Source organism: Megalobrama amblycephala, linkage group LG19, assembly GCF_018812025.1.
Source record: "Megalobrama amblycephala isolate DHTTF-2021 linkage group LG19, ASM1881202v1, whole genome shotgun sequence".
Classification (NCBI taxonomy): domain Eukaryota; kingdom Metazoa; phylum Chordata; class Actinopteri; order Cypriniformes; family Xenocyprididae; genus Megalobrama; species Megalobrama amblycephala.
This window is the reverse complement of record NC_063062.1, coordinates 2,423,158-2,449,721: the sequence shown is the minus strand read 5'-3', so window position 1 is coordinate 2,449,721 and position 26,564 is coordinate 2,423,158. Positions and strand designations below refer to the sequence as shown.

The 26,564-nt window shown below is 42.7% G+C and overlaps 1 protein-coding gene across 1 annotated transcript; it reads left to right on the top strand.

Annotated features, from left to right (window-relative positions):
* The first annotated feature begins 288 nt into the window (after positions 1–288).
* LOC125254773 lies at positions 289–2,888 on the top strand. The gene has a single exon (XM_048169596.1). The coding sequence runs from the start codon at positions 886–888 to the stop codon at positions 2,809–2,811; it is 1,926 nt and encodes a 641-aa protein (XP_048025553.1). The 5' UTR covers positions 289–885; the 3' UTR covers positions 2,812–2,888.
* Positions 2,889–26,564: the final 23,676 nt, after the last annotated feature.

Sequence of the window (26,564 nt, the reverse complement as noted above, 5' to 3'; positions counted from 1 at the left end):
CAACCCTGTAATTTTTCCAAATTTTGGGAGCAAAACTTCACTCTCTTTCTTCTTCTTCTCTCTCTCTCTCTCTCTCTCTCTCTCAGCTGTCCTCTTCTGGTTTGACTACTTCTGCTGGTTTTTGGATTTGTACCTGTGAAAGTCATAAAAGCAGAGTGTTTGAGAAATATTTAACAAATATTTGGGAAACGGAACACTTCTTTTAAAATAGTATGACACTCACTTTACCTTCCCTCCTCATCCTGTTATCCTACCCAGCCTAGGCTCGAGCAGGTCGACGAGGAGACTGGTAGGCGTCCATAAACCCTGAGCACGCGTCTAGAAGCGCTTTAAGTGGTGCATGGTTGTCAATCCTACTAGCTGAGAAACCAATACTGTCATTGTTATTGTTTTTCTTTCGCCCCGAAGGGAATTTTAATAACAATCACAGTCCTGGTACTTTGAAATCCTTTTCAAAACCCCTGTCTAGAACCATCCTTCTAAAATAAAAATTTTACAAAACTCATTCTGCAAATAGTGTTAAAGACAGAAACTTCATCTTATAGGGAATCTGGAAGCACCCCATTATTACTCTGCTCTTTGCTAAATGCTATCTTGTTTGTTTCGTGCTCTTCTTTTCTTCTGCTGTTCTCTAGCTGTGCTATCTGTGTGTGCTTATTGATTCTTTTCACAGAGACTCCGAGTTAGAAGCACATCCACGAGAGGACCACAGTCGAGAACCAGTCTTACCTGCACATTTACACACTCATTACTCATTCCCATTAACTCACAGTTGACATTGCATACTTACACCTTTGATTTGCCCTGCTTTGTTTTGTTTTGTTTTGTTCTTTTCTTCAAGGTCTGTGTCAGTTTCAGGTTTAGACCTCCCTCGCAGTGCCAAACATGTCTCGCACAACAGACCCTGCTGGACACTGGAAGGATCTGGAGACCTGGCTAAGTGTTGTAACAGACAGCCTCTTATCTCAGGCCGCTGAAACACTAAAGCATCAGACACAGGACCAGCTGGATGACAACATAGCAAGCCTCATGAAACAGGACCCAAGCCAGAGCTACAGTCACAAAGAACTAGCCAAGATCACCGGCTCCTTAAGCCACACACTCATCGCCACCCTCAAACTGAGCAACAGGCAAGCCGCCCATCGCCAGCAGGAGCTGACACATGCACAACGACGCATCGAACAGCTGGAGCTGGAGGCTCAGGAACGACGAGAAGGGCCTGATGAAGTGGAACAAGGCGCAAAAGAGGAGATCAACAGGCTAAAAGAGACCCTAGCAGCTACTACGCAAGAAATGGAACGAGGCAGAGCAGACTACGCTGACCTCTCCGACAAGCTACAATACGCAGAACAGCTACTGGAAAAAGCAAAGGCTGACTTCAGAGACAAGAACAGCCGAATTAAAGCTCTCGAAACTCACCTGAATGAGTCAAGAAATGAGGTCAGCCGCCTAAAACAACAGCTTGACTACATCAAAGAAGAGTCTGACAGTATTAAAGAGGAACTCAAGCATGCATATGAATTGCGCTGTGAGCCGTCAAGAACACGTCGGACACCGACGTCACCTTTGCCAAGCAGGACCGGCTCCCCTGTTCCTGGACTGGCACATGATCAGAAGGGGGCAGTGCCAAAACAGTCACCAGCTCCCTCCGAAGAATCCTACCTCCCCACTAAGCTAAAAGAACGTGCTCCAGCCAGCCACAGATCATCTCATGGCTTGGACCTCAGAGACCTTGACAAGCTTGCTAGAAACATTGGCAAATTCACTCCAAATGTGCCAGGTAGTCCAAATGTTCAGAGTTATCTGCAAGATATTGACTTCCATCTGGAGATGAGACCCAATGTCACTGACAAAGATAGACTTTATTTGCTCAGAGCCACATCCAGCTCTGAAGTGCGCAGCTTCCTGGACCGGCAGCCTGCCCACACAAAGACTGATTACCACCTGCTCCAAGAAGCTCTCATCAAAGAGTTTGCCGACCCCGAGTCAGAACGAGGACTAGTGGCTGCCCTGGAAACAAAACAAGGTCGTCACGAAACTCCTCAAGTCTTCTATAGCCGACTAAGGCTAGCGTACTTCGGGTCTCACAACGAACAGAACATGGAGGAGGAATTGAACTTCAAAACTCTCTTCCTGAGAAACCTCCATCCTGGGGTGAGCCACCATCTTGGCGTCCTTGCCTGTCCACGCACAATGAGTGCTCAACAGTTAAGAGACTTGGCGCACAAAGCCTACTGTAAACAGAAGATGGCCTTAGAAAAGGGCACCAAAACCACCACAGTTCTTGACTTCAACACCCAGAATCAAGGGCTGGCCCTAGAGGGCACCCAGCATCAAGACCTTGCCAAGCCGACACCCAAAGAGTGGAATGCATCTTCGTCCAACAGAGAGTGGGACTCCCACACTGGTACTCGACCTAAACAGAGAGACAACCGCTGGGATGGACCACGTGGACGACAACGCTCACCTGGACGTCACTGGGAAAATTCATGGAACCAATCAAGACCTCATGAGAGTCATTGGGAGAAAACCTGGAATCACCCAAGCTCATTTGGAAACACCAGAGGAAAAGGCTCATGGGAATCCAAGGGAAAACGACAAACACACCCTGGAGCAACCAGCCCAAGGAATCAACGAAAAAACTCACAAAGATTCCAAGCTGACAGAGCTCAAAATGAATCCATACCAGAACAAAAGACTTCACCTTGTTTCGACTCTCAAGAACTGATGAAAATGATGATGAAAGAGTTCTTCCAACGAAAGGAGGATGACCGGAAGTGGGAAAAGAAAGAGAAACCAGATTCCTCCTGACTAGTGGCCGGACGAGATGGCAGCGACCACCTGACTCAACAGACCCCAGAGAATAGCACCTCACCTCTCGCCCAGAGAACCACAAGCACCATAACTCCAAACGGACAAGAAGTCCCACCTGAACATCCCACAAAACAGTCAGAAACTGATCCAACACCTGATGGGTCAGATCACAGCAGCATCCAACAAACACCTGCTGTGGAAACCACTCCAGTTCCTGAAAGTGCTGTCTTGGTCATCTGCCACTCCTCCGAAGAAAATGAAATAAATGCTGACATCCTACCTCTATCATCCCAAACTCCAGTCCCCCAACTCCTGGGTGATCTCATTGAGAAAGGTATCGCAAGAAAGTTTTACCTCTCCATTATCATCGAACAACACATCAAGGTCGAAGCCCTCCTCGACACTGGAGCTGACATCACCCTAATGTCAACAGAACTCCTTGAAGAATTCCAAAACAGAACAAAGAGGTCTAACGGAACCTTCAAACTTCAAAGGTGTGAGCTGAACCTCCAAGCATATTCCCACACAGGCCTACAACTAAAACATGTGGCCCCAATTCACCTAACAGTGGGACCAATGAACCTTGTTCACCCAGTATACGTCTCACCACTCAACACATATCCTCTCCTCATTGGGAAAGACCTGCTTAACCGCTTTGAACCCTTAATAGACTTCAAACACCTGAAGATATGGACACAAGTCCGTGAGCCTCTGCCCCTCCAGTCAGTAAACCTGAACGAATTGCAGTGTCAAGCCACAGACACCGCCCCCCATCCACTGACTGACGATGCAAGTTCAAAGTCAAGAGCAAGTTCCACTTCAAGCAACAAGAACCAAGACCCATTCCTCTGCTCACTGCAAGCGTCAGACTCAGGTTCCCTCCGAATCATGACTGCCATAAATGTCCAAGACACATCAGTGCCTGATGCAGCATTAGCCCTGTGGGCTGAAAACTCCGCTATCAGCCTGAAGTTCTTCAGAACATTGAAGCAGACAAATCAGAGCATACCACACGTCTCGAAGCATAGCCGCTTCCCTCTCAATCCATGTTCAACAAATATGGCTACCTCAAAGATCGTCTGTGCTGCAGACATACGATGGAATGACAGACTCTTGAGTCACTACTTCCTGGTTGTCCCCAACCTGCCTCATGACATCTACATAGGAGCAGACATCATGGTCCGTCTCAACGCCTGCGTTGACACCGTGAATGACATCATATGGGCTCCCTTGTCACACCAATTGACATCTTCAGTCAACCTCAAGAATCTTCGATCTGGGCAAACAATACCAGATGCATGCGCCATGATCAACGAGCAAGAAGCCACAATCCCCGCTTACAGCAAGAGTGTCAGTGTCCGCCTCAACATGCGACCTGGCCAGACCCTTAACAGTAAGCTAGGCTTCTTCCAACCTTCCAGGACCTGCCTAAAACTAGGACTGACCTTGGAAGCCACACCTCTCATAGAAGTGTCATCTCGTGCTGTGTATGTGTTGTTCAACAACTGTACGGCCAAAGACATCAATGTGCCAAAAGCCAGTCACCTGGGATGGCTCATCAACCAGGCGTTCCACGACTTTGAACTGACAGTTCCTGTCATCGGCCACATACCAGTTGAACTAATGTCAGATGAATGCCACAACACCGTAACTTGCACAAAGCCCCATGAGATCATCACCATCACTTCTATTCTGCCGGTGCCTAAAGAAAGTGTCTGCCGATCAGAACTTACAGATGACACTCACCTCGCTGTCTACGCTGTGTCAACACAGACTGCAACAGAGTCACCTGTAGAACTGACTGTCAAGGCCCACAGTCCCTCAAATGACTCAGAGGAACCCTACGCTGGGTTCAATGCACAAGTCCAACAAATCCTGAGCGAGGCGGATGCCCTCCACAGTGAAATGGATCGCCAAGGACTTAAAGAAGTTCTGTGCAAATATAAGGACTCCTTCGCAAAGGATTCCCTGGACTGTGGCCTGACTGATATCCACATGGTGCGCATCCCAACTCACCCAAATGCGCCACCGACATTTGTGCGGCAGTACAAGATTCCGATAGCATCATACGAATCAGTGCAAGATATCATTGACTCCATGCTACAAAAGGGGGTCATCCGACCCTGCAACAGCACCTACCCCTACCCAGGAAAAGAATTCTATCTGGAAGCTGGATTCTCCAATCATTGCCTCAGTGCAGGTCTGTACCAGCTCCACGACAAAGACAAACGGGTGGTCGCTTATGCCAGCAAAACCTTGCTTCCCCCAGAATGCAAATACTCAGACTGTGAAAAAGCCCGGCTTTGCACTGTATGGGCCATTCAGCGTTTCTCCAACTACATTGGATCTCAGAAGGTTATCATTGAAACGTGTCACCAACCAGTGACCTTCCTCAACAGCCAACGAATCAGGGATGGCGTGGTAACCAACGCCCGCATAGCTACATGGTTAATGACGCTCCAAGGACGAGACGTCGAGGCAAGATATGCCCAAAACCACAAATCCTCACTGGGAAACGGGCTAGCAGCCTATCAGAGCTGTTCAACAGACACGCTGAATACCTCAGCAGAAGCCAAAGAACCAGCACCACCGCAACTGACAAACTATATGTACTTCGAGGAGAATGTGTGTGAAGGCATGCCCACAGCATATGTCGATGGCTGCTCCTACAATCAACAAGGCAACTTGAAAGCGGGAGCAGGCGTGGTCTGGCTCAACAATGACCCTTACCCACCACAACAGTTCAAGTTAGGCCCTCACTCATCGCAATATGCAGAGATAGCAGCCGTCCTCATCACCCTACAACTGGCCGCCTCCCACAACATCAAAGAACTCCTGATATGTACTGACTTGAACTATGCCCGTCTAAGTTTCACATGCCATCTAGCCGGATGGAAACAGAACGGATTTAAGACAGCTAACAACAAGCCTGTCAAACATCAGGAACTTTTCCAAGCATGCGATACCATTGTCACCACACATGACATGATCATCTACTGGAAAAAGGTCTGCGGTCATTCACGCCAACCAGGGCAAGACAAAGATCTCAATGACCAAACCGATGCCCTTGCCAAAGCAGGTGCATCACATGGAGAGCCTTGGAAATTCCCATCCCTCCCACCCAACCCTTCAGTTGCAGCCATAACCCGCCGCCAGCACGCCATTGGCGAGCAAACCCCCGCCTCCTCCCATGTTGAACTCTCACCTCAGTTCACTGCGGATGATCTCCTCACCCTCCAAGCGTCGGATCCAACGCTGCAAACCATTATCGCTCACATTTCCGACCCAATAACTCATCCCATTTCCACCTCCGACCTATCCAATTCCTCTGATCTCCGCCACCTTCACTCAATCAAGCACATGCTGCATCTCAAGGACGGCATTCTCACATATGTCCCTGAGCCCCTAACTGCGCCAAAGCTTGTAGTTCCTCAGAGCCAAAGGGGGATAATGCTGACACACGCCCACAATGCACCATGCGCTGGACACCATGGCGCCAAGGCCACCTATGAAACGCTCAAACAAGTAGCATATTGGCCTGGCATGAAGCAAGATGTGACGGAATACGTAAAAGGATGCCTGGTGTGTTGCCAGTTCCAACCGGCAAACCCAAACCACAGAGCACCACTACAACGGAAAGGAATGACCTTCCCATGGTCAGACCTCCAAATAGATTGGGTAGGACCCCTGCCACGGTCAACACGGGGTAACAAATACTTCCTCACCGTGGTTTGCGAATTCACAAAGTGGGTAGAGTGTCTCCCAGCTCCCAACGATACAGCAGAAACAACAGCCTGCCTGTTAATGAACCACATCTTCTCAAGACTTGGACTGCCTCTAAGAGTCAATTCTGACCGAGGAACCCACTTCACCACTGAGGTTATGCAGGATGTATGGAAACTCCTGGGCATACAGGCCAAGCTTCACATAAGCCATCATCCAATCTCCTCAGGGCAGGTCGAACGGGCCAACAAGACAGTGGCAAGCATGTTGAAGAAGTATGTGTCCGCCAACCAAAAGGATTGGGATATCAAGCTCCCTCTGGTACTGATGGCCATCAGGGCCACCCCTCACCGGTCTACCGGAGTAGCCCCATTCGAAATGATGACAGGGCGACAAATGACACTACCGCTACACCTGCTGTACCAACCTGGTGACATGAACCTCGTCACCGCCTACACCACTCCCCAGTATCTGGAAGAGTTGCATCAGCACCTGAGAGCGACTTTCGCCTTCGCCCAACAAAACCTCCAGAGAAGCGCGGAAGGTCGTAAAGCCTACTACGACAAAAAGGCCTCTTACCAAGAACTCAATGTCGGAGACAAAGTGTGGTACTACAGCTTTGCCCAGCCAAGGCAGAAAGCTCCCCATCGCCTGTCAAAGAAATTCCTACCTCATTGGACAGGACCACATGAGATTGTGGACAAGCTCTCGCCTGTCGCCTACCGAATCAAAATCAGACAAGGCCGCAACGAGCCTGTCCTTCGATGGGTCCATCGAAACCAGATAAAGAGGCACCAAGGTTCCAACCGACAGGAAAAGGGGGAGGTTCAAACCCACTGACACAGACCGACAATCCCATACTCTACACCACACTAATGACTTGTCATTTTAGGGAAAGTTTTGCTTTTATTTTTCTGGTTTTGTTTTACACAACACTTACACACGCTCCTCCACAGCACTGCTAGTGACAACCTCTAGTAGAAAGGAGTTGCCTCACACATGTGACACTCACTTTGCTCTCGTAAACTCAGTGTCCTTGTGTCTCTTTGTGTTTTCTTGTCTCTCTCCTCATGCTTTCTTTCTCCTCTTTCACTATCATTGCCCTCTTCCCCTCATCAGGAAAATCCCGTAACTGATTCAGATCCCAAAATAGGATTGACTACTCTTCACCAAAAGCGTTAGAGTTTGTCGTAAAACCCGTTGCCAACTAATGAAGGTGAGCCTACCAAATCATGATCTTCGGTGCTAATTGTTCCTCTTCTCTGCTCTATTACCAGGGAGATGCTCAAATTCGCTGCCTTGTGTCTCTGCATACTTGGGGTCATGCCCCAGCCAGAAGTTGCGTCACCTGGACCAGCGTCAGGGATAGTACTCCGTGAACAACCGGGGTTATTGATAACGAACTGCAAAACCTACACTCAAAGGGTTTATGTCAGACTCAACCCCCGTGATGTTGTCAGAGCTCACTACACCCCCACAGCCGCTCAAACCACCTGGGCCGGAAGCCGTTGGACTAGGGAGATCCTTGGCCATGCCCAGGCAGATGTGAACCACATGCTGCAACAACTGCAGAAAATGACTGTAACCCAGGCTGATTTAAGCGGGTACAACCGGCGTCCCAAACGATTTTTGGGCACCCTACTTGGGGCTGCGGCGGCTGTAGGAACTCTGTTTAACATTGGCGTGAGCACTGCTAATGCTGTAAATTTGGCCACCGTTAGACGGCACGTGGGCGAAATACAGGCCGAAATGCCTGTAATACGACAACAGCTCTCAGTGCAGAGCCAGGCCTTGCAAACCTTCAGGAAATCCTTGAACGGGACTATCACAATCTTAAACACCCATAGCACCCTTCTCAATCAAACGATAAAATCCATCAACACCCTATTTTCGGTCGTGCAATGCGATTTAGCCCAAATACAACTCCTAACTACACTCATGACCGATATGCTAAGGGAAATAAGTTCCTCAATCGATAACTTAGCCATGGGGAGGATCCCCTACTATTTGATACCCCTTAGCTTGGTCCAAAACATTCTAGCCTCGGCCACTCCGGGCCCTGTTAACCCTGTGCAAACCCATCTCACTTTTTCCCTGGGTAGCGCTATTCCCCTATATGTAAGCCCAGAAACCGGCGACTTGGCCTTCCTCCTCAGTTTGCCCATTATCGACTCAAACAATATTTACCGGCTCAAAGACGTTGTTAACGTCGGATTTTGGCAAGGGAACACCTATGTAAAAATACACACCCCTGAGGTCGTGGCGTACCATGATAACAACGAACAGTTGTATCTAGCCCCAAACCTAAAAATGTGTACGCTCACTAAAGACATTCATTACCTTTGCCCAAGTAAACCATTCGTCCGCGACAATACCGAGGGCATCTGCGGCCTAGAATCAATTAGACCCGACACTAGCTGCCCCGCTGAAGCTACACCATGGTCTCAAGTCGAGGCAACGCAAGCCGAAATCATAGGAAACCGATGGTTAGTCAACACCCCTGCACGTACCGCTACCCTTACCTATGATCAACACGATACTGCCACGCGCATCATTCTGCCTAACCAAACCCTCTGGATCAGTGTCCCTAAGGGCTCGATCCTCCACATAGACGATCTTGCATTGTATCACCTTGGCGACGATGAGTACCAGGCGGAACTTGAAATCTCACCGTTCTTCAAACAGCATTTCTTCGTCCTCGATCCGGAATTGGAAGAAAGGATCAGGGAGGAAGGAACACAACTTATTGATCTGACTCCTGTTGATACAGCCTTAGAAGCTATAGCTCGCCTTCCGCCCGCTGGCGTGTCATTCATTCGGTCTTGGTCTGCTGCTGACACAGCACTTTGCATCTCTACTGTTGTAGGATATATTGTGACCTTGACACTGGCCTTCATCCTGCACAAGCGAATGAACGCCGTGCAAGAATCTTTCGATAGATGCACGTCAGGCGTCCCGCGCATTTTCCGACGTGATAGAACTGACCAAGAACCTGAACGCGAGAACTCAACCAACCTGATTGAAATTACGCCTCTACCTCCTCGTCGAACCACTGACAATTAGATTAGTCGAAACCACCAATTACAACTGATCTTAAACAGTACGACCCTACGTTAGCTGAAGTGTTCCGAACCCGTTTATTCCAAGATACCCAAGTCCTTCCCCAGAATTCAGTCAGTGATGGAGATGTTGTTTGTGTCTTGTGTGTGTCTGTTCTCTCTCTGCCTCTTGTTCCAGTGCCTGCCGACGTTCGCACCAGGAACCTCGCCAAGCAAAAGGGGGACTGTAGGGCATTGCTCGACAGAACTTACCAATGACTTTATCAATGAACAACATGATTGAACAAAGCTTCATTTGGTCCAAAAGATCCATTTCCTGACAGGAAACGCCTAGCCTTAACAGAAGTGATGACGTGACTTCTTTTAACAAAGGACTCTGTCTAAAGGACTTCTTAGCTCATCAGCAATAAACTAATCAGAACCCATCACGTGGATTTGATCACATTAAATCTATTGATTCTTTCACAAAACCCTCTTGTATTATCGGACGGAACAGGAAAATACCCATCAACGGATTTAAAGACGAATCTGTCCTATCAATACCTCCCTTGTGTTGACCGTCCATCGTGACCCGGTCACTCGTGACTCCGGTCAAAGTTTAAACTATGCTTAAGGACTCAATCTTGAATCTCAAAAGGGACAATTGTCGATTACTTAAAGTATTAACTATATACAGAATAATACATGCCATGATGTAATTACTAACATGTCTATTCAATGTATTCAATATGTGGGTTTTCTTCAAATGCATTATTGTAATCATTGTTTTAATTAGGTCAGTCTAGTAATATGTGTGTAAGAAGTGTGTCATGTTTGAGTTCTAAATGCAGAATTTATAATTCTGTGTAATTCTGTGTGAATGAAACATTGAAATTCAGTATCAGGAAAATATTAAGAAACTTTATAAAGTTGTTAATAAAACAGGAGAATGTTCTGCAGATATCACGCGATGTGATCAATAGACAATAGACGAGGCGTGTCTAATCTCCGTAGCAACGTCTCATTGGAGGATCGCTCCCTTAAAACTATGCTGTCCGAACAAGCTAATGTCAGAAGCTGGAAGTCCGAAGTCAGTCCGAAGTCGGTCAGAAATCGCTCGAAATCGGTCAGAAGCCGGACTGAAGCACCGCTACTTTGACCACGGCGGAAAAGTCGCATGGGTCATTGATAACTGATTGACCGGGGCTGATTTTCCATCGAACACCCGACTTCAACCACGAGCCGCGCCGCTGATCATTCAACAGCCGTCACATCCAGACTCCAAAACACTTCGTGAAATATCTGACCAAAGTCTCCCAAGAAGAGAGCCGCTCAAGCCAGACGCTCAGCCAGCAGCATCCTTCAAAGCTTCCGCGCAACCCACAGGGCTTTCCCGAGAAGACGTCACCTGAAAGACAGCCAATCCAGAACAGGATTCCGCTGTACACCTCCGCTGTGTACCTCAGCTGTCACAGTAAACGCAGGTACAAGCAAACTTCTCTCTCTCTTGCTGGAAACTGGTGAAACTCCTTTAAACCTAAAGAATCAAGCCAAAGCTCTGCTTTTGTGATTTTCCTCAGGTTATGAGTTAAGTTAGCACTGAACTTGGGACTTTTCATAACTCATCAACTCCGCGAATGTGTGTGCATGTATGTATGTGTGTGTGTGTGTGTGTGTGTTTAGCCTTAGTTTCCTGTAATCATTAGAAGTAGTCAATAAATCTTGTTTTGATTTTCACATATACGAGTTTCTTGTGCTGTGTATCAAATTACTGTCTTAAACTCAAAGATCAAGTTACCTCTTGCTTATAATATAATAATTACAATAATAACAATAATCATAATAAAATATTGTTACTGTTGGCCGCAGAATAATATTTTATCCAGAATTGGTAAAATACTCTAACCTCAATTTTCGCTGGACGAATAATTGATGAAGTGTTAAATATTAATTCTGAATCATTTACAGTGAATCATTTACAGTTGATTCAATTCTTATTCCCTGTAACAATTAAATTGAGCTAATAAATAGGCTAAGTCCTTACATTGATCTGACAACTCTCAATCTTGAGCCACTTACCAAGTGAGTTAGTTACTTGGGTGAGTTTTTTAAACAACCCAGGTGACACCAAAGAGATTTCTGAGCCAGTGTCTAGCAGTGCGTCACATGTTAATACACCTTCAATGGACACAGAAATGTAAATCCTTCTGGCTCTACCTCTCTGCGTCAAGTCACCAAGGAACTGACAGAGACTGAGATTTGGTCTACTGACATCTGATTGGTTAGGCCTTACAATCTGTTGCATGGTTCCCCCTTCCCCCGGTTCTTCCCCCCACCCTATCAAATACACTTTAGGTGGGGGAGGGGAGGGGTGCCGGCCTAGTCATTGCTTTGAAGGAGGGTCTTTCTCTTCTGGGGATGTGTGCTCCTCTGACTTAAGGTCTTTGAGAGCTTTCGCAAGTATTTTCTGAATTTGCTTCAAATTATCACGATCCCTTCCTTCAGTCCCTTTGGACTCCTTTTTCTTCTGACTGCTCTGTTTGTGACTGTCATTTGATCTATCTCTGAACCTCCTGTGCCTATCCTCTCTGTGTGTATGTCTGCCACTCTTGTATCCTCCATTTCTTGAGGATTTATGGCCCTGCGTGTCCTGTTGGAACTCACTGGACTTTGGCTGTGAGGGGCGACTAGGACGAGCTGGTCCGCTTTGGGGAAGCTCTGAACCTTCTAGTTCAAGGGGAGGTTCCCTGTCATGTCGGAGTTCAAACACATGAGTGCCTGGGTCCCTGTCCTTCTTGTCTGGGTGTAACTTCTCACTCTCCCAGGCTCGCATTGCCAGCTGTCTTAACTCTGCTGCAGTCATGTGGTCAACATCTACCAGCAGTGAAAGAGACTTCCTAATTGTTGGATGCAAATTACTCACAAACAGACTTTTAAACATCACATCCTCTTCTGCCCTAGGAGAATCAGCACCAGCAAAATACACTCTGCGTAAGCGTTCATAATATTCTCTGGGTGATTCGTAGCGATTTTGCTTGGTTTGCAAGGCAGAAAGCCTGGAGACCGACGGGTTTTGATATATTGTGTATTCTGCTCTCAAGGCCCTACACAGTTCATTGTAATTACCAGCAATGGAAGGACTTTGTCTCTCCATGAAACCATGGACAGTTCGCACGGTTGTTTTCCTCAGAAGGAGTAGCTTATCTGCCATAGTGGCCTCAGGGATGTATGACAATGCATAGTTTACATCCTTAAGGTACAACTCTATGTTACTACCAGGGGTGTCAGGATTAAACACTTCAATGTCACGTGCTAATTCCCTAAGATGACGCAGCCTACTGTCTCTGGACTGTGCTATACTATGGTAATTCGGGATGGAGCGACTAGTTTTTCCCCACACAGGTGAATCAGAATCTACTCCATAAGGATGGCTGGGACTAGCAGTGGGGGTTGGGCCACTGGCAGCTACTGCATCACCATGGGTCTGATAGCGCTGTCTCTGTGAGGGGCTATCAAGTAGGGAATCTTTCACCTGTGGGCCAAATGAGCTGAAGCGCACACTTGGTGGTTCAGGTTCATGGGGTGTGTCCATATTTATGTCTAACTGCTCCATTCTCTTCCCTATTTCCTCTAGCCTCTGCTCTGCCATATCAGCTTTATCTGCCCACTCTCGGGCTCTGGAAGCAATTTTATCATGACTGTTTTGTACTTCCAATAATTTATTGTCTGCCCTAGCCAAGTCCTCCCTGAGTTGGACCTGAGCCTGTTTTGAATCGTACAGTTGTCGTTTAAACAACTCTGACTGCTCGCGGGCATCAATACACAGTTTATGTTCCATTTCTAAGTCCATTTTCAAACTAGAAATTTTAGACAAGGCTGACTTTAAGTCATCTTTGGCCTGCTTCTCACTGATACTCACTATCCTTAATTTGTCTGCCTGTGCCGACAAATCATTTTGAGCCTGAGCAAGCTCTGTTTGCAGAGCGGCTGTATCCTGGCTACTGGGTACAGTGACTGAACTTGAGTGTTCTTTCCTGAGCTGTTCAAGCTCAGTTTCTAGGTCTAGATTTTCATCTTTTAGCCTATTGATTTCTGCTCCTTGGCTGTCTGTAATATACTGCAAGTCTTCTTTCTCTGCAGACAACCTATTGGCTTCAACCTTCAAATGGTCATTTGCATGACGCAGATCAGCCAGCTCACTCTTTAGCCGTTGGATCGTCATATCCCTATCTTTTATCTGTCCATTAGCAAGGGATACTCTGTCTATTGCTTGGGTTAACTGAGCAGCCCAATTTAGTGCTAAGCTAGAGAGGAGTTTGATTAGCGAGGCACCCTTTAAGGCCTGGCCTGCTGCTTCAGCTGTTAGCTGTGTTGTTTTGAGGCTGATTTCATCATAATTTAAGCCCTTAATTGTCTCTATGTAACCTGGATTCACAGCACTGGTCAGGTCTACAACCAGCTGTTCAGGTAGAGTTAATTCTGCAATTTTTGACAGATACTGCACTGCACCTAGCGACTAGCTAATCTCAGTACTTAACACAAAAGTGTTGATAGATTGGTGTCACTGGGACACTGTCTCACACTGACTAGTGATGAGGATTTTAGCCCTTGGCTATGAGTGGTCAGAGGGAACTGCCCTTATCTGACACTTATCTAAGTTCACACAGAACTTTTTGATAGACTTACAAGGTATCTGAGCCCTTTGCTATGCTTAGTAGTAGCAATTAGTTATAATTAGTGATTACAACCTCTGCTAACACTATAGTTTCCTGAATGAGGAAACGCTTTACCAGAAGTATGCCACTGTACAATGGTCCAAAGCTCAAACAACAATTCTATTTACTGCAAACAATTCAACTGCAACAAATCCCATTCATAAATAGCACTACAGAGCTAAGTGAGGAAACTATGAATCAGGCTTGGGAGGGACCACCTGCTAAGCAAACGGTAACTGACCAAACTGAGAATTTTAGCTTCCCGTTAAAGTAATTACTCTTGCAACCTTTTAAGTGAATTTGTTGTGTTGATAAATCAAAGACTCAATTTCAATCTTAGCTGGCCTCACACGGGGCACCACAATGTAGTGATTTTTACTCCATTCACCTGTGACGTAGTGATTTTTGATCATGTGTCACTTAAGGCGTGGTTATGAGTGTATCAGATGACCCCTCCCTCCTTTTGTAATACGGGGCACCAGTTAAGAATACTATCTTAACAATTTAAGAACACTCCAAAAGAGCTGTTCAGTAATTCAGAATTAATATAAAATGGAGGGAGTCGGTCAACTGATTTATCTGAAGGATTTGTGAGAGTCCGGTCAACTAGTAGAGTCTTTGGTCATCAACACAAGGAAGACACAGTTATAATAAAATCAATGAAATTTATTAACAATAGACATGCAAGAGTAAATACCACAACACTTAATAATGAAATAATGAATATGCACTTCTAAAAGATAGTAAAATAATAATCAAAGGAGAATACTGAATTAAATCAAAGAAACAAATAAATGAAGTGAACACAGAATGGATAAATGCAATGCTGTTGAACTGAATGTAGAATGGAAGAGAATCGTATGGGAATGCTTATGGGAGCCACCTAATGGCTCTGGTAAAATGGTGATAAATAACTGCTTATTTATCATTCAACAAATAATATCCCTATTATTTGTAACAAACTGACCTCAAATAACTGTTATCTAAACAGGTTAGAAAAACATATGCTGCATGTATAAACTAATGCCAAGGTCTCTAGAAAAGAGGTTTGGTAAGTCTATATTTACGTTCCACAGTCGGGTGATCAGTCCGGTAGCGGAGATGTCTTCCACTGATAATGCAGGCTGCGTGCAGTGGGAGGGCGCAGAGTTGCAATCCAGTAGTCGTGCCACGTTGGGCTGGAGGATGCTGAACTTCGGTTGCGCCAAGAGGGTCCTTTAGGATGGACTGGGCAGCTGGGTCAGATGAATCTTCACAGGTTCCTTTGCAGGCTGGCTGCGTCACTGAGGAGCCGTGTGGTACAAGCAATGTCTGCCGATGCAGAGGTCCTTTGCGGACTAGGCTGCGCTGCTGTAGGAGCTGTAAGGGTCAGATGAAGTCCCTCAATGCTGGGGCCCTTTTTGCAGCTAGAGTGCAGCTGAAAGCAATGTAAAAGGTTTTGCTCGCAAAAGCTTCACCTTAACCGTCTTGTAGTCTCTTTCCTCGTCAGGTCAGAAACTCAGGACATGGAGTGTCTGTTAATGTCTCCTTCCCCGTCGAGCTGGAAACGCAGAACAAGGGTGTGTCTACCCGGGGGACATATTTATCCCTTTCTGATGAGGAGGAGATTGAAATGTGGCGCTTTGCCGATCCTGGAGTGTGATTGGCTACTGTTATCTGAAGCAGCCCCGGTGTTGCCCACCCTGGTGTGGAACTCATTTGCATAGCGTAAAGTACAGTGTTAAAATAGTGTCTTTAACATTTTACCCATGCATTATTTCTTTACCAAACCTCTTTCAAATTATTAAAGGCATCGTAGGGAACAGATAGACACCAAACATGATATGAAATGGTTAAATCATTGTCCATGCATTTGTTTATCTGTTACCAGGTCTGTCCCATGACCTGTTGGTTTAGCAGTCAGTAACCATTAACATAAACTGTGCTTTTGCATGAAGATGGAGTGGATGTGATGCAGTTTAGATCAAATTAAGGCCTCCAAACATAGGTATGAATGGATTTAGATAGATATCTGTGGCCTTTCTTTATTTCAGTCACCGCTGCTCCAACCAGGAGGTCCTGAAGGAATTTTTATGGCAGTCCTTGCCTAAACCTTAGGAATGAGTTTGGTGGTTAGAGTCAATGTGTCGTCCAATGAGAAGTCTTCTCCTTGGTTTTGGTGGGTGCAGAAGGTCCCCCTTCCTGTTCTGGAAGGGGTGTCTGGTAGTTGTCCCAACATCTTATCTGATGTTGCTGAATATTTATTAATGTTCATTCACCAAAGATCCAATCACGGTGTGGCACATCTTCCTACACACAAGCAGTTAGAGAGGGGCCCTGTCGTAAACTGGTCCCTGGAATGCCATCTTGACTGGTGTTCACAACAATTGTAAACCGTTATTTCTTTTCCAAGTCAAATGCAGGTAAAGCAATTAATAATTGTAAACCAATATTTTCCCTTTCAAGTAAAATATAGGTAAAGTAATAAGTGAGAAAGTTAAAGGTCCCGTTTTTCGTGGTTTTTTGAAGCTTTGATTGTGTTTATAGTGTGCAATATAACATGTGTTCATGTTTCGCGTGTAAAAAAACACAGTAATTTTTACATAATTTACTTATCTGTATACCGCTGTTTCCACTGTCATAAAAACGGGCTGATGACTTCCTTGTTCTATGAAGTCCCTCCTTCAGAAATACGTAACGAGTTCTGATTGTGCCAGCGGTTCCTGTGTTGTGATTCGACAGCAGTTTAGCGCATCTTGCCCGGAAAGGTCACGCCTCTTACCATAACGTGGAGATGCATGCGCTCAGTGTTATTGTAAACATGTCTTTAATTTTACCCTATCAATTTGAGCCGGAATCAGACCCGGTGATTGGACTGCGGGATGAAAATAACAGCGTTTAGACGACATGGCGACAGACACACTCTACAAACGCAACTCTTGTGTATTCCTGTGGGCGGAGGTTAGTCAAAAAACTCTTTTAGTGACGTCATTAAAGAAGGAAGTAGAGGGATGTAGTCCAAACTGGCCGTTCGATGTAGGCGACTTCTGTTAAATAAAATATCTCGCTTGGCATTGAACTTTGAGCTTTAAAATTTTACAGATTTTATTTATACTCTAACAACAACATTACACACTAACTAAAGTTTGAAACATGGGATCACGAAGAACGGGACCTTTAAGGGGAAAATAAGAAGGAAAGACCAACAAGTGTACATAAAGATGAAGTGTTTAAATCACTTTATAGTTGCTCAAACAGACACTGCATTCACACAATAATGTTAAATAGCTTAGCTTTGAGGCTAAAGGCTTTAGCATATGAACTTCAATGTAAACAACTACAGAGGTTAGCTTAGAAACACTGTGCGGTTTGTTTACAATATGTGACCCGATCTGGCGAAATGAGTCGGAAGTCGCAACGTTCTATTTTAAGATATGGGCCGATAATGTGGAAAAGCAATGAAAAAATCGATTTTTTTTTTTTAAGCTAATTTCAAAGAACAGACTTTCAAAAATAATCTCCCAAAGTTTCGTAGTCCAGATAATCGAGTAAAGGTATTTAAATGGCTATTAAATTTGACATGGTTTCACTAAATTAGCTGGAAATGAACTTCTCAACTCCTCTCGTCACTTATGAGCATTTCCCAGTATCCCCTGAAACGTCATTATCTCTGCTCTACAAATATGGTGTTACACGTTGTATAGAACCAATCAAAAAGCTGACCTAAACGCTGATTTTTAACAATGGGAAGCCCGGTTTCGACTGACAGGCACGCGATCGGTCCAGCCATCCTCCTGTCAGACTAGCGCGCCTTATAAAATAAAACTCCCATTTGCGTGTCTCTCTTTAAAAGCCAATAAAAAATGAATCCATATAGGTAGCACAAAAATTCTTTTTGCATACAAAACCAAAGACGTTAAACTTTCATATCAAGCCTCCAACATGCTTCTGTTGCGTTATTTTCACCCTCTAATGAGTCTGAGAAATATGCGTTTACAACAAAAATAGCACAGCAGCTAACTGAATACAAGTATGTATCTCACGTGCTCATAACTTCATGAAAAATGCACAGATCATAAAAATCGCACATCAATATTTAAAGCAGATTCTCAAGATTAAAATGAATCCAAAATCAATATAATATATTGCGTTGATCACAAGATATTACTCACGAAATGATTTAACATACTTGGCTAAAAACATGTCTATCATCTCTCCTGGATGCAGTGTGTATCCAATGATCCCGGACCCATCCATGTTTGTTTTCCAACGTGGAATAACACAAAATAGATATCATTTTAAAGCTTAGAATCTTATCTTTTTAATGCATCTAACCATTTTGAAAAACTCCTAACGAGTGCTGAGAAGCACCTCTAAACCGGAGTTTACCTCCCGTTGTCGCCACCTGGCGGCGGAAAAAATGAACAACAATTTTTCAAACTATTCTTTATAATATCACCACGAAATTTGAACCAGATGCAGCTCACATATAGGAGAACATCACCAAAAAAGTTTTTTTTAGCGATCTTATTGTGGTCCTGAGTTATTCCATGTCAAATAAAAAAAGAAAAATTATTTTTAAAAAATTATATATTTTTTTTGTCTTTTATCAGCTGTTTCTCGGCAAGAAAATGTCCAAATGTAATGTAATTTATATTTTCTTAAAATTTAAAATGTTTTGTATCAAATGATACCTACCTTTTGACTCTCCTTGCTAGAGTTTTGGAGTTATGAGTCTTTACTTTTGTGTGTGTCGCTCAGAGAAAAAAAAAAAAAAAAAAAAGGAACTCTAAAAAAGCCTTCAGGTCTGACTTAAAGGGTTAATTCAAATAAATACTTTAAAATAATTTGAGCTTCAGCCTGGTTTAATAGCATTTATATATATATATATAAAAATGTCTTTGGTCAAATTAAGCTGTAAAATAAATAGTTTATCCCTTTAAATGCAATGGATTTTGAAAGATATCAACAAAAAAACAGGCAAAAAACTTTAAAAGCGATTTTCTCAGGTTTTCAATTTGAAAAAGAGGGCAGACGACCATAATTAAAATGGGTATATCTTTAAAACCATTCAAGGTATGACTTTGACTAGGATATCATTTTAAAGCTTATTGTCTCATCTTTCCATTGATACCAAAATCTCAATTTTGAAATTTGGGTCACTGTGACTCATTTTGCTGGATCAGGTCACATATGACTTTCACCCGTAAACGTTGGTTGACTTCCGTGCCACGACTGTAACTATGGCGACCAAACAAATGATAGCGGCGAATGTGAATTACATCAAATACAGGCAACTGTACAAAAGAAAGACACATGCACGTACAATCAAGTATATTATGTGAAATGTCGGTGCATTTCAACACTATAAATAAGAGATACCACTCGTAGCTGTTTTATGACGTGGGGCTTAAAGGTTAAGTGATAGCTTTCTGCTGTAATAGATGGAACAATAGCGACCTCGGCGGGTCTTTATATGCACGCAAAATATAACAGTTTAACTTAACTTAATTTCAAATCACTTCCAATTCTAATTGCACTCGGACACACACAGTGTTACACAAGCTCAAACAAGCAAGCGTATAGCTACTGTTTAACAAACGGGAGAATATAGCACACTGAAAGCAGTGGAACACGCACTTCAAATAATTTAGCTATAAATAAATAAATATAAAACAGGCAAGCATATAGCAGTACTGTTTAGCAAAGGTAAAAATAGCAGATTGAGTACAGTGGAACACGCACTAATAAATTTAGCTATAAATAAATAAATGGTTTTAGAAAAAGATTGAGGAACACACTCAATCTTGCCGCACTGTGAGGAGAGTATTCGTCCTTATACAGTTTCGTTTTATTCAGCTCTCTGATACACACATAATGTTATAGTTATTTGAATGACGCTGGAACACGCAGAAATCAGGATAGCTATGAACAAGGCATTCTAGAATTTAAGGAACACGGTTAATTCTTACCTTATCGTATAGTATGATATCACAGATCTGAAATTTACTGCAGACAAGACGGCAGACTCAGGTTACAGCTCTAACTCATTCAAGCACTTGTTCAAATGGGCCGCGCTGCGTACGTCACACACACACTGAGTGTTTTAATAATCTGATCAATAAAAAGATAAATGACTTGATATGTGCTCCAAATTTAGATTAAACTGCCCTCATTCTCCACCAATAATGTAAGGAAAGGAGCAAAATTAGCTCAAATGAAATAATTTATTTATAGGGAATTATAAAGAGTCATTTAGTTTACAACTGAGCAACTGAATCGTCCAGCGTTCATCTGCTCGTGCCATAATAAGCTCTGTAGCGGATATGAATATCCACTATGTAATGACTGAGACAAATCAGACACAATTATTTGTTAGTTAACCAATAGTTTTAAGCTCACTCTGGGGTCTGGCTTCCATCCCCCGAGAAGTTTTATTGCACCAAAGAATGTGGCTGCCGCATTGAGAGCAAAGAAGAGACACACAAAAACGTGCATCTTTCCTGCATTATCCACAAATAACACAGACTCTCTTGCATTAATGTATAGACAGACTGTTCTATAAATGAACATGCACATTCCCAGGAAATGGTATCCATTATTACCATCACTGTATTACAATCATTGTATTCACGTATGTATGTGTATGTTTTATGATACATTTAAGGTAACTTCAATCATGCCATGTTTAGTGTCTATGGGTTCGTATCGAAAAGATTTAAATGCTTGTGTATGCGGTATGTCCATACCTGTGCAACACATCAGTATTACAAGAATCTTTTATAGTTCTTATTCAAAAACTCAGCTTGTTAATCTTTCTTGATCGTAAAAGCCCTGGCAGGAGGTGTGTTGTCGCCCGGAAATACAACACCTTCATTGGCTACATCAACTTTAAGAGGTTGGACTTTGACCAGAGGTTAAAAGCTAGAGAACAATGCCACTCCCTCTCTTTCCTTGCTTCTTGGACGACCAAACGGACCTCCTTGCTGCAGGCCTCTCCAGGCCAACAACCCAGCTATGTGCTCATCTATAAGTCATTTCATATTACTTCATCCAATGCAGAAGATACTGGCAACAACTTCGGACTGAATCCTCAAGATCTCTCATCAGATGTATCGTATCGTACATTTGAACACTAAACAGTGATTTAGTATTGATTTGTAAAACTTACCTTTGTCAGCAAAGGTGTTTTATTACTGAGAAAACTGATGATTCTTTTCCAGATTGCCTTTGACTTTTTCCTATAGCTCCATTAACAATTCCCCTTTCGGTTCAACTTGATCATTACTCATTCTTACCTATGTATGTGTGTGACCTTTGTGTATGTTATGTGTTTGTTAGTTTAGCTATGTGTTTTTGAGTTAGTTAATAAAGGATTGTGCACAATACATGTTTGGTTCTGACTCTGTTTGCTAATAAATTGCCTCTTAAAGTGATTTTGATCCTGACTACGTGCTCTGAGTATTACAGTACAAAAAGAATGTTATTTTTCCATAACCTGGAAATTAACATTTCTTAGAATTAATAAACAATCAACACTGAGTGTTCACTGGACGAACAGGTTAATTGATTGTAATATTAATCTTAATGTAGCTACATCCAGTTAATCTGATTAACGGATTTACATATAATTAATCATAATTAGTAATCATAATGAGCTATGAATAATTATTAATATTTCCCATTTGAGATAATTCGCTACAGCTATCATGAAAACACTGATTAGAGCCCGGTAACTTTAAGATCGATAGTTTAAAGGTGCTACAGAGGATGTTTTGTTTTATACATTTTTGCAATATTACTTGAAACTGTCTTTACTAACTGATAAAAGACTATTTATTATGTGCACTGAAAGGAATAATATTAACACTCTGAGGTCTGAAAACGCGCCGGCGCGTTTTGCAGTCATTTTTTGTCATAGAGACATAAGTAATATATCAATTGAAACTATAGAATATCTTCTTTTATTTGTATACACTCAGAGTAAAAACACAATGTTGTGCTTTTTGTAAAATAAAGTAAACTAACATGATGCGTGATTTCTCCTCTCCCTCTGAACGAAGTCCAATCTGATAGTTCTCAGAAAATGAACTGTAACTTAGTGAATACTAATCACAGAAAAATTAAACTTATGTCTAAAAAACGTTAAGATGTCAGGTTTTAAATCATGTAAGTCAAATCGAAAACAAACCTTCTGTGTTTATGTAATCTGTATGAAAAGAGAGCCATGTCAGAAGTCCGTGATTCAGCTCATTATCTGCTAATGCGGCCACGCCCACGGAGCCAGCGCTATTCAGACGCAAATTCAGAGGCAATACATGCATTCATCGTCTCAATCATGTATTTATTGTCTTGAAAAGTGTTTATCTGGATGTAAAAATCATGGTTAGGGAGCTCTAGAAGACATGCAGGTAGTTCCTGTTTTCTTTTCTTCTATAGATGAATTTTAGATGAGTTTTTGTTTCTTTAGCGCCCTCCGGCTGCAGTATGAATTGGAAACTCCATTCATGGAATAGCCTCTTCTTCTTTTAGATGAATTTGTGGACTAAAAATGCACAGACAGCGCCCTCCGACTTCAAAGATGAATTGAAAACACCAGCGCTCATAGTAATGACAATGAATATTAAAAAAATATAACTACTCTGTATAGAAAATTGACATAAGCATATGAGAATCCAATATTTCTCCAAATGTGCATGCTTTTAAACTAAAAGCCTATATTCAGACTCTTTGCATTACAGAAATACATTATATTTTAAAATATAATATAAAACCATTACTTTATATTGTAATAATATTTTTCTGTATGTTTCATATATCATGATGAGCTTGAGACATCACAGAAGGTTTTTTTCACAGCCTACCTGACTGAAATGCCTCATTAATATGCAAGTCATTTCAGCTCATTACTATCCAATTCTTTTGTCTTCTCAGTTCAGAATGGCCCATTTTCAGTGGTGATTCACGCCTCCATGCATACTGTGTTTCTTGGCAAAAAGTGTCTTACAAAAACTAAATCAATATATTGTTTTATATGAAGGAGTAGGCAGCATAATTTTTACATAATTTTGAAGCAAAAACTCTAGTTTACAACCTCCAATACCCAGAAGTCTTGTGAACACAGATTTACTATACTTTTTTTTGGCCTTATTTCAGTGACTTAAGTTTTTTGTTTTTTCAATAACCACGCATAAACATTATTCCTTCAAAAACACAAACATGTACATACATGTTCCTCATATATTATTGTAGCCTAGTTTGTGCTGAATACAGTGTAATGACACTTTTGTCATTTATATGTTTATGAACAACTGAAAAAAGCACAAATGTCAGGGCATGTCAAAACTTCTCCAGGCCCCAAATCAGCCTCAGACTGCAGAGGGTTAATACATCATCTGTGCACGAGGTAGGGCCTTAAAAACATCAGCCAATCGATTGGCCCTCTGGCTTGTCAATCACTGCCATTACGTTCCTTGTGAGAGACATGCACGCTCCAGTAACTTTCCACAGGTGCCACATGCAATGTTTTTGTCAGGAGTAACAACTGCAGATTATGAGTTACCTGCGGTCAGTCCGACATAATGAATCCACTAACAGAGGGGTAGGCAGGTTCGGTTCTAGAGAGCCGCTGTCCTGCTGAGTTTAGCTCCAACCTTAATCAAACACACCTGAACAAGCTAATCAAGCTCTTCAGGATTACTAAGGCTATAGGCAGCTGAAGGGTTTTTTTCAGGGTTGGAGCTAAACATCTTTGAAAGACAGATGCAATGATTAATGCATCCATGGCCAGGATATGAAATATGACATGATTTTAAAAGTGACCTATAACCTTGACGATGCAATACACTTTAATTTATATAGTGCTAATAAAATTATTGAGCCTATTTGGAGAGAGAGATGTTTAATGTGACAAAATGTCAGTCATCGTGTGATAACGAAAATATAACTAGGCCTAGACTACTTATTCTGAGCAGGTGTTGTCAGTGAACAGGCTGTAAAACTGTTGGCTAAGTTCAGACACTCATGAAAAACTGATGCTGATTATCTGGAAAACATTATCTAACAGCAGTCAAGTTGTCATTGTTTGTGTCAAACAAGTTGTGAATTTGTTGTAACATTAAAACAGGAGATCATGACTTACTCTGTGCTCAAAGTGATGCTCAGAGCTCCAGTGGTTTCCTCTGTGGGTGAACGAGGATGATGGTGAACGAGGATGATGGTGAACAATTCCAGGATATGCTTTTTTTTTATTGGTTGTTGCATTAAATCTTACCCAGACACAATAGTGCTATTTTCTTATTGGCTATTGTGTAGCCTCTTTCTTTTTTTAGATTGGCTGATAAGTGGCAAGCTCGACTAAGAACTCCAGGGGAGACACGCTGGCGTGGCCAGATACATTTTGGGCACTGCGGAATATTAAATATATGATAAATAGTTTTTCTGTGTGAGAAATACAATGTGTGGCGGGAGTGCGTGACAAAAGACCGAAATGAGTTACTGTCACGCTCAATGCGTGACACTTGAGAGCCCTCGTGCACGAGTTTTGGGAGGCGTTCCCTCGAAATGAGCTGTGAAGGAGGGGGGTTTTTCTTATGCATGCGCTCATTTCAAAAACTCACTAACAGTCTTTGGTTTCTCAGTCGTCGAAAACATCCTCTGTAGCACCTTTAAGACATAAAATTTTACAAGCACATAATACAAGACACTTTCTTTTAAAATCCACAAGAGACTTTATTTATTCTAACACAAACTAATCTAATACAAACACACACACACATTCATATGCATTGCAGTAAGAAAGGAAATGAGAGAGAAAGAGTTTTAAGAGAGAGTGCTATGATGAACAGGATTCAAAATATGCACTTCAAAAGACCTGACCTGAACGAACCATGAATCATTAATTCAATGCACCAGTTCAGCTTTAAAATCTGGAGGTACTTGCTTGAGTCGACTTAAATGTGAATCTCCTCGTCGGCGTGCAGAGAAGGGTTTTCCAAGTCAATGATCTGCTGCAGAACCTTTTCAGGTCCGGATTGTAGTTAGGTAAAAACCAATCACGTTTGAGCGTACTGGCAAAGTGAAGGGAAGTCTCTTTGTCGTGGCTGGAGTTAAAGTTGAAGCGGTAAAAGTCGTTGGCTAAACTTTGCGGTAAACTTAGAACACGAGACTCAGCGGAAAAGAAAATTAAGTAAAAGGAAAGAAAAGTGAGTGAAAGTTGGATGGCTTGAATGAGCTGCTTGTCTGTTCTTCTTGTTACTCCATGGTTACTCGTTACATTACTCTGCTTACTCTGGTCACTACTTACTTTTCACTAGTTCTTTGTCTTGTGATATGACTATTTAAACTTAGGTGTTTGTCCCACCTCTGAGAGGAATCAGATATCGTCCTGTTTCAAAAGGTGGCTTTTCTCCGCCCCAATCATAAGTGTTACCTCCGGTTGCTGAAATTGCTGGCTTTGGCAGAGAGTACCATTTTGGACATAATTTCTATTAAATGGAATATGATACATTTTACACAGATTTAATTCAAGCCATGATTTAGAGAAGAGGAAGAGAATTAGAAACCTATCTGACACTAAATACTTTCATTCAGCCATTCAATCGTCACACAGTTCCATGAGTTGTGGGTGTTTAAAAAATAACTGGTCACATGTAGCATGTGTAGACATGATATCAAATTTATACAGTTAAAAGATTTTTGATAAGTCCATTTCAAATTGTTTGGAACAATTCACTGCATTTTTAGTTGTAGAAACAGTCTCTGTGAGTTTTTCTGTAAAGTTAGGTCACAGGCCTGCATTGTCTCTGTCTCTTTTGATCTGGAGATCAAAGACTCTTTATCTTCTTTTTGACCATTTGGTTTGTCACCTCTCCTTTGGTCAGGAAGCATGGTGCTATAAAAGTTACCTAGCAGGAGTTTCTTCTGTAGACGGACTGGAGCCGAAAATTAGATTCTCTAAGTTTGGGTTTCTGTAATTATGTTTGTAAAGAATCATCTGAATGATTAATTTGTCTGGTTCGTCCACGGTTCCTACACCTACCACTCGGTTTCAATGGTCACAGTCATTCTTATTTCATGCTTGTCAGCTGTGTCTCATTTATCACCTTGTTATCCTCACTACTTAAGTTCCTGCCTTTCTGTTGTTCTTTGTCCCGGTCTCGTCAGTTTTATGCGCGTGTATGCCCTTCACGTTTGGATTTATGCCTTTGGATTAATTAAAGATTGTATTTTGCCTTCATCATCGTGTTTGTGTTGGATCATCTACACAGCAGTGTGACACTAACATTTTGTGCTT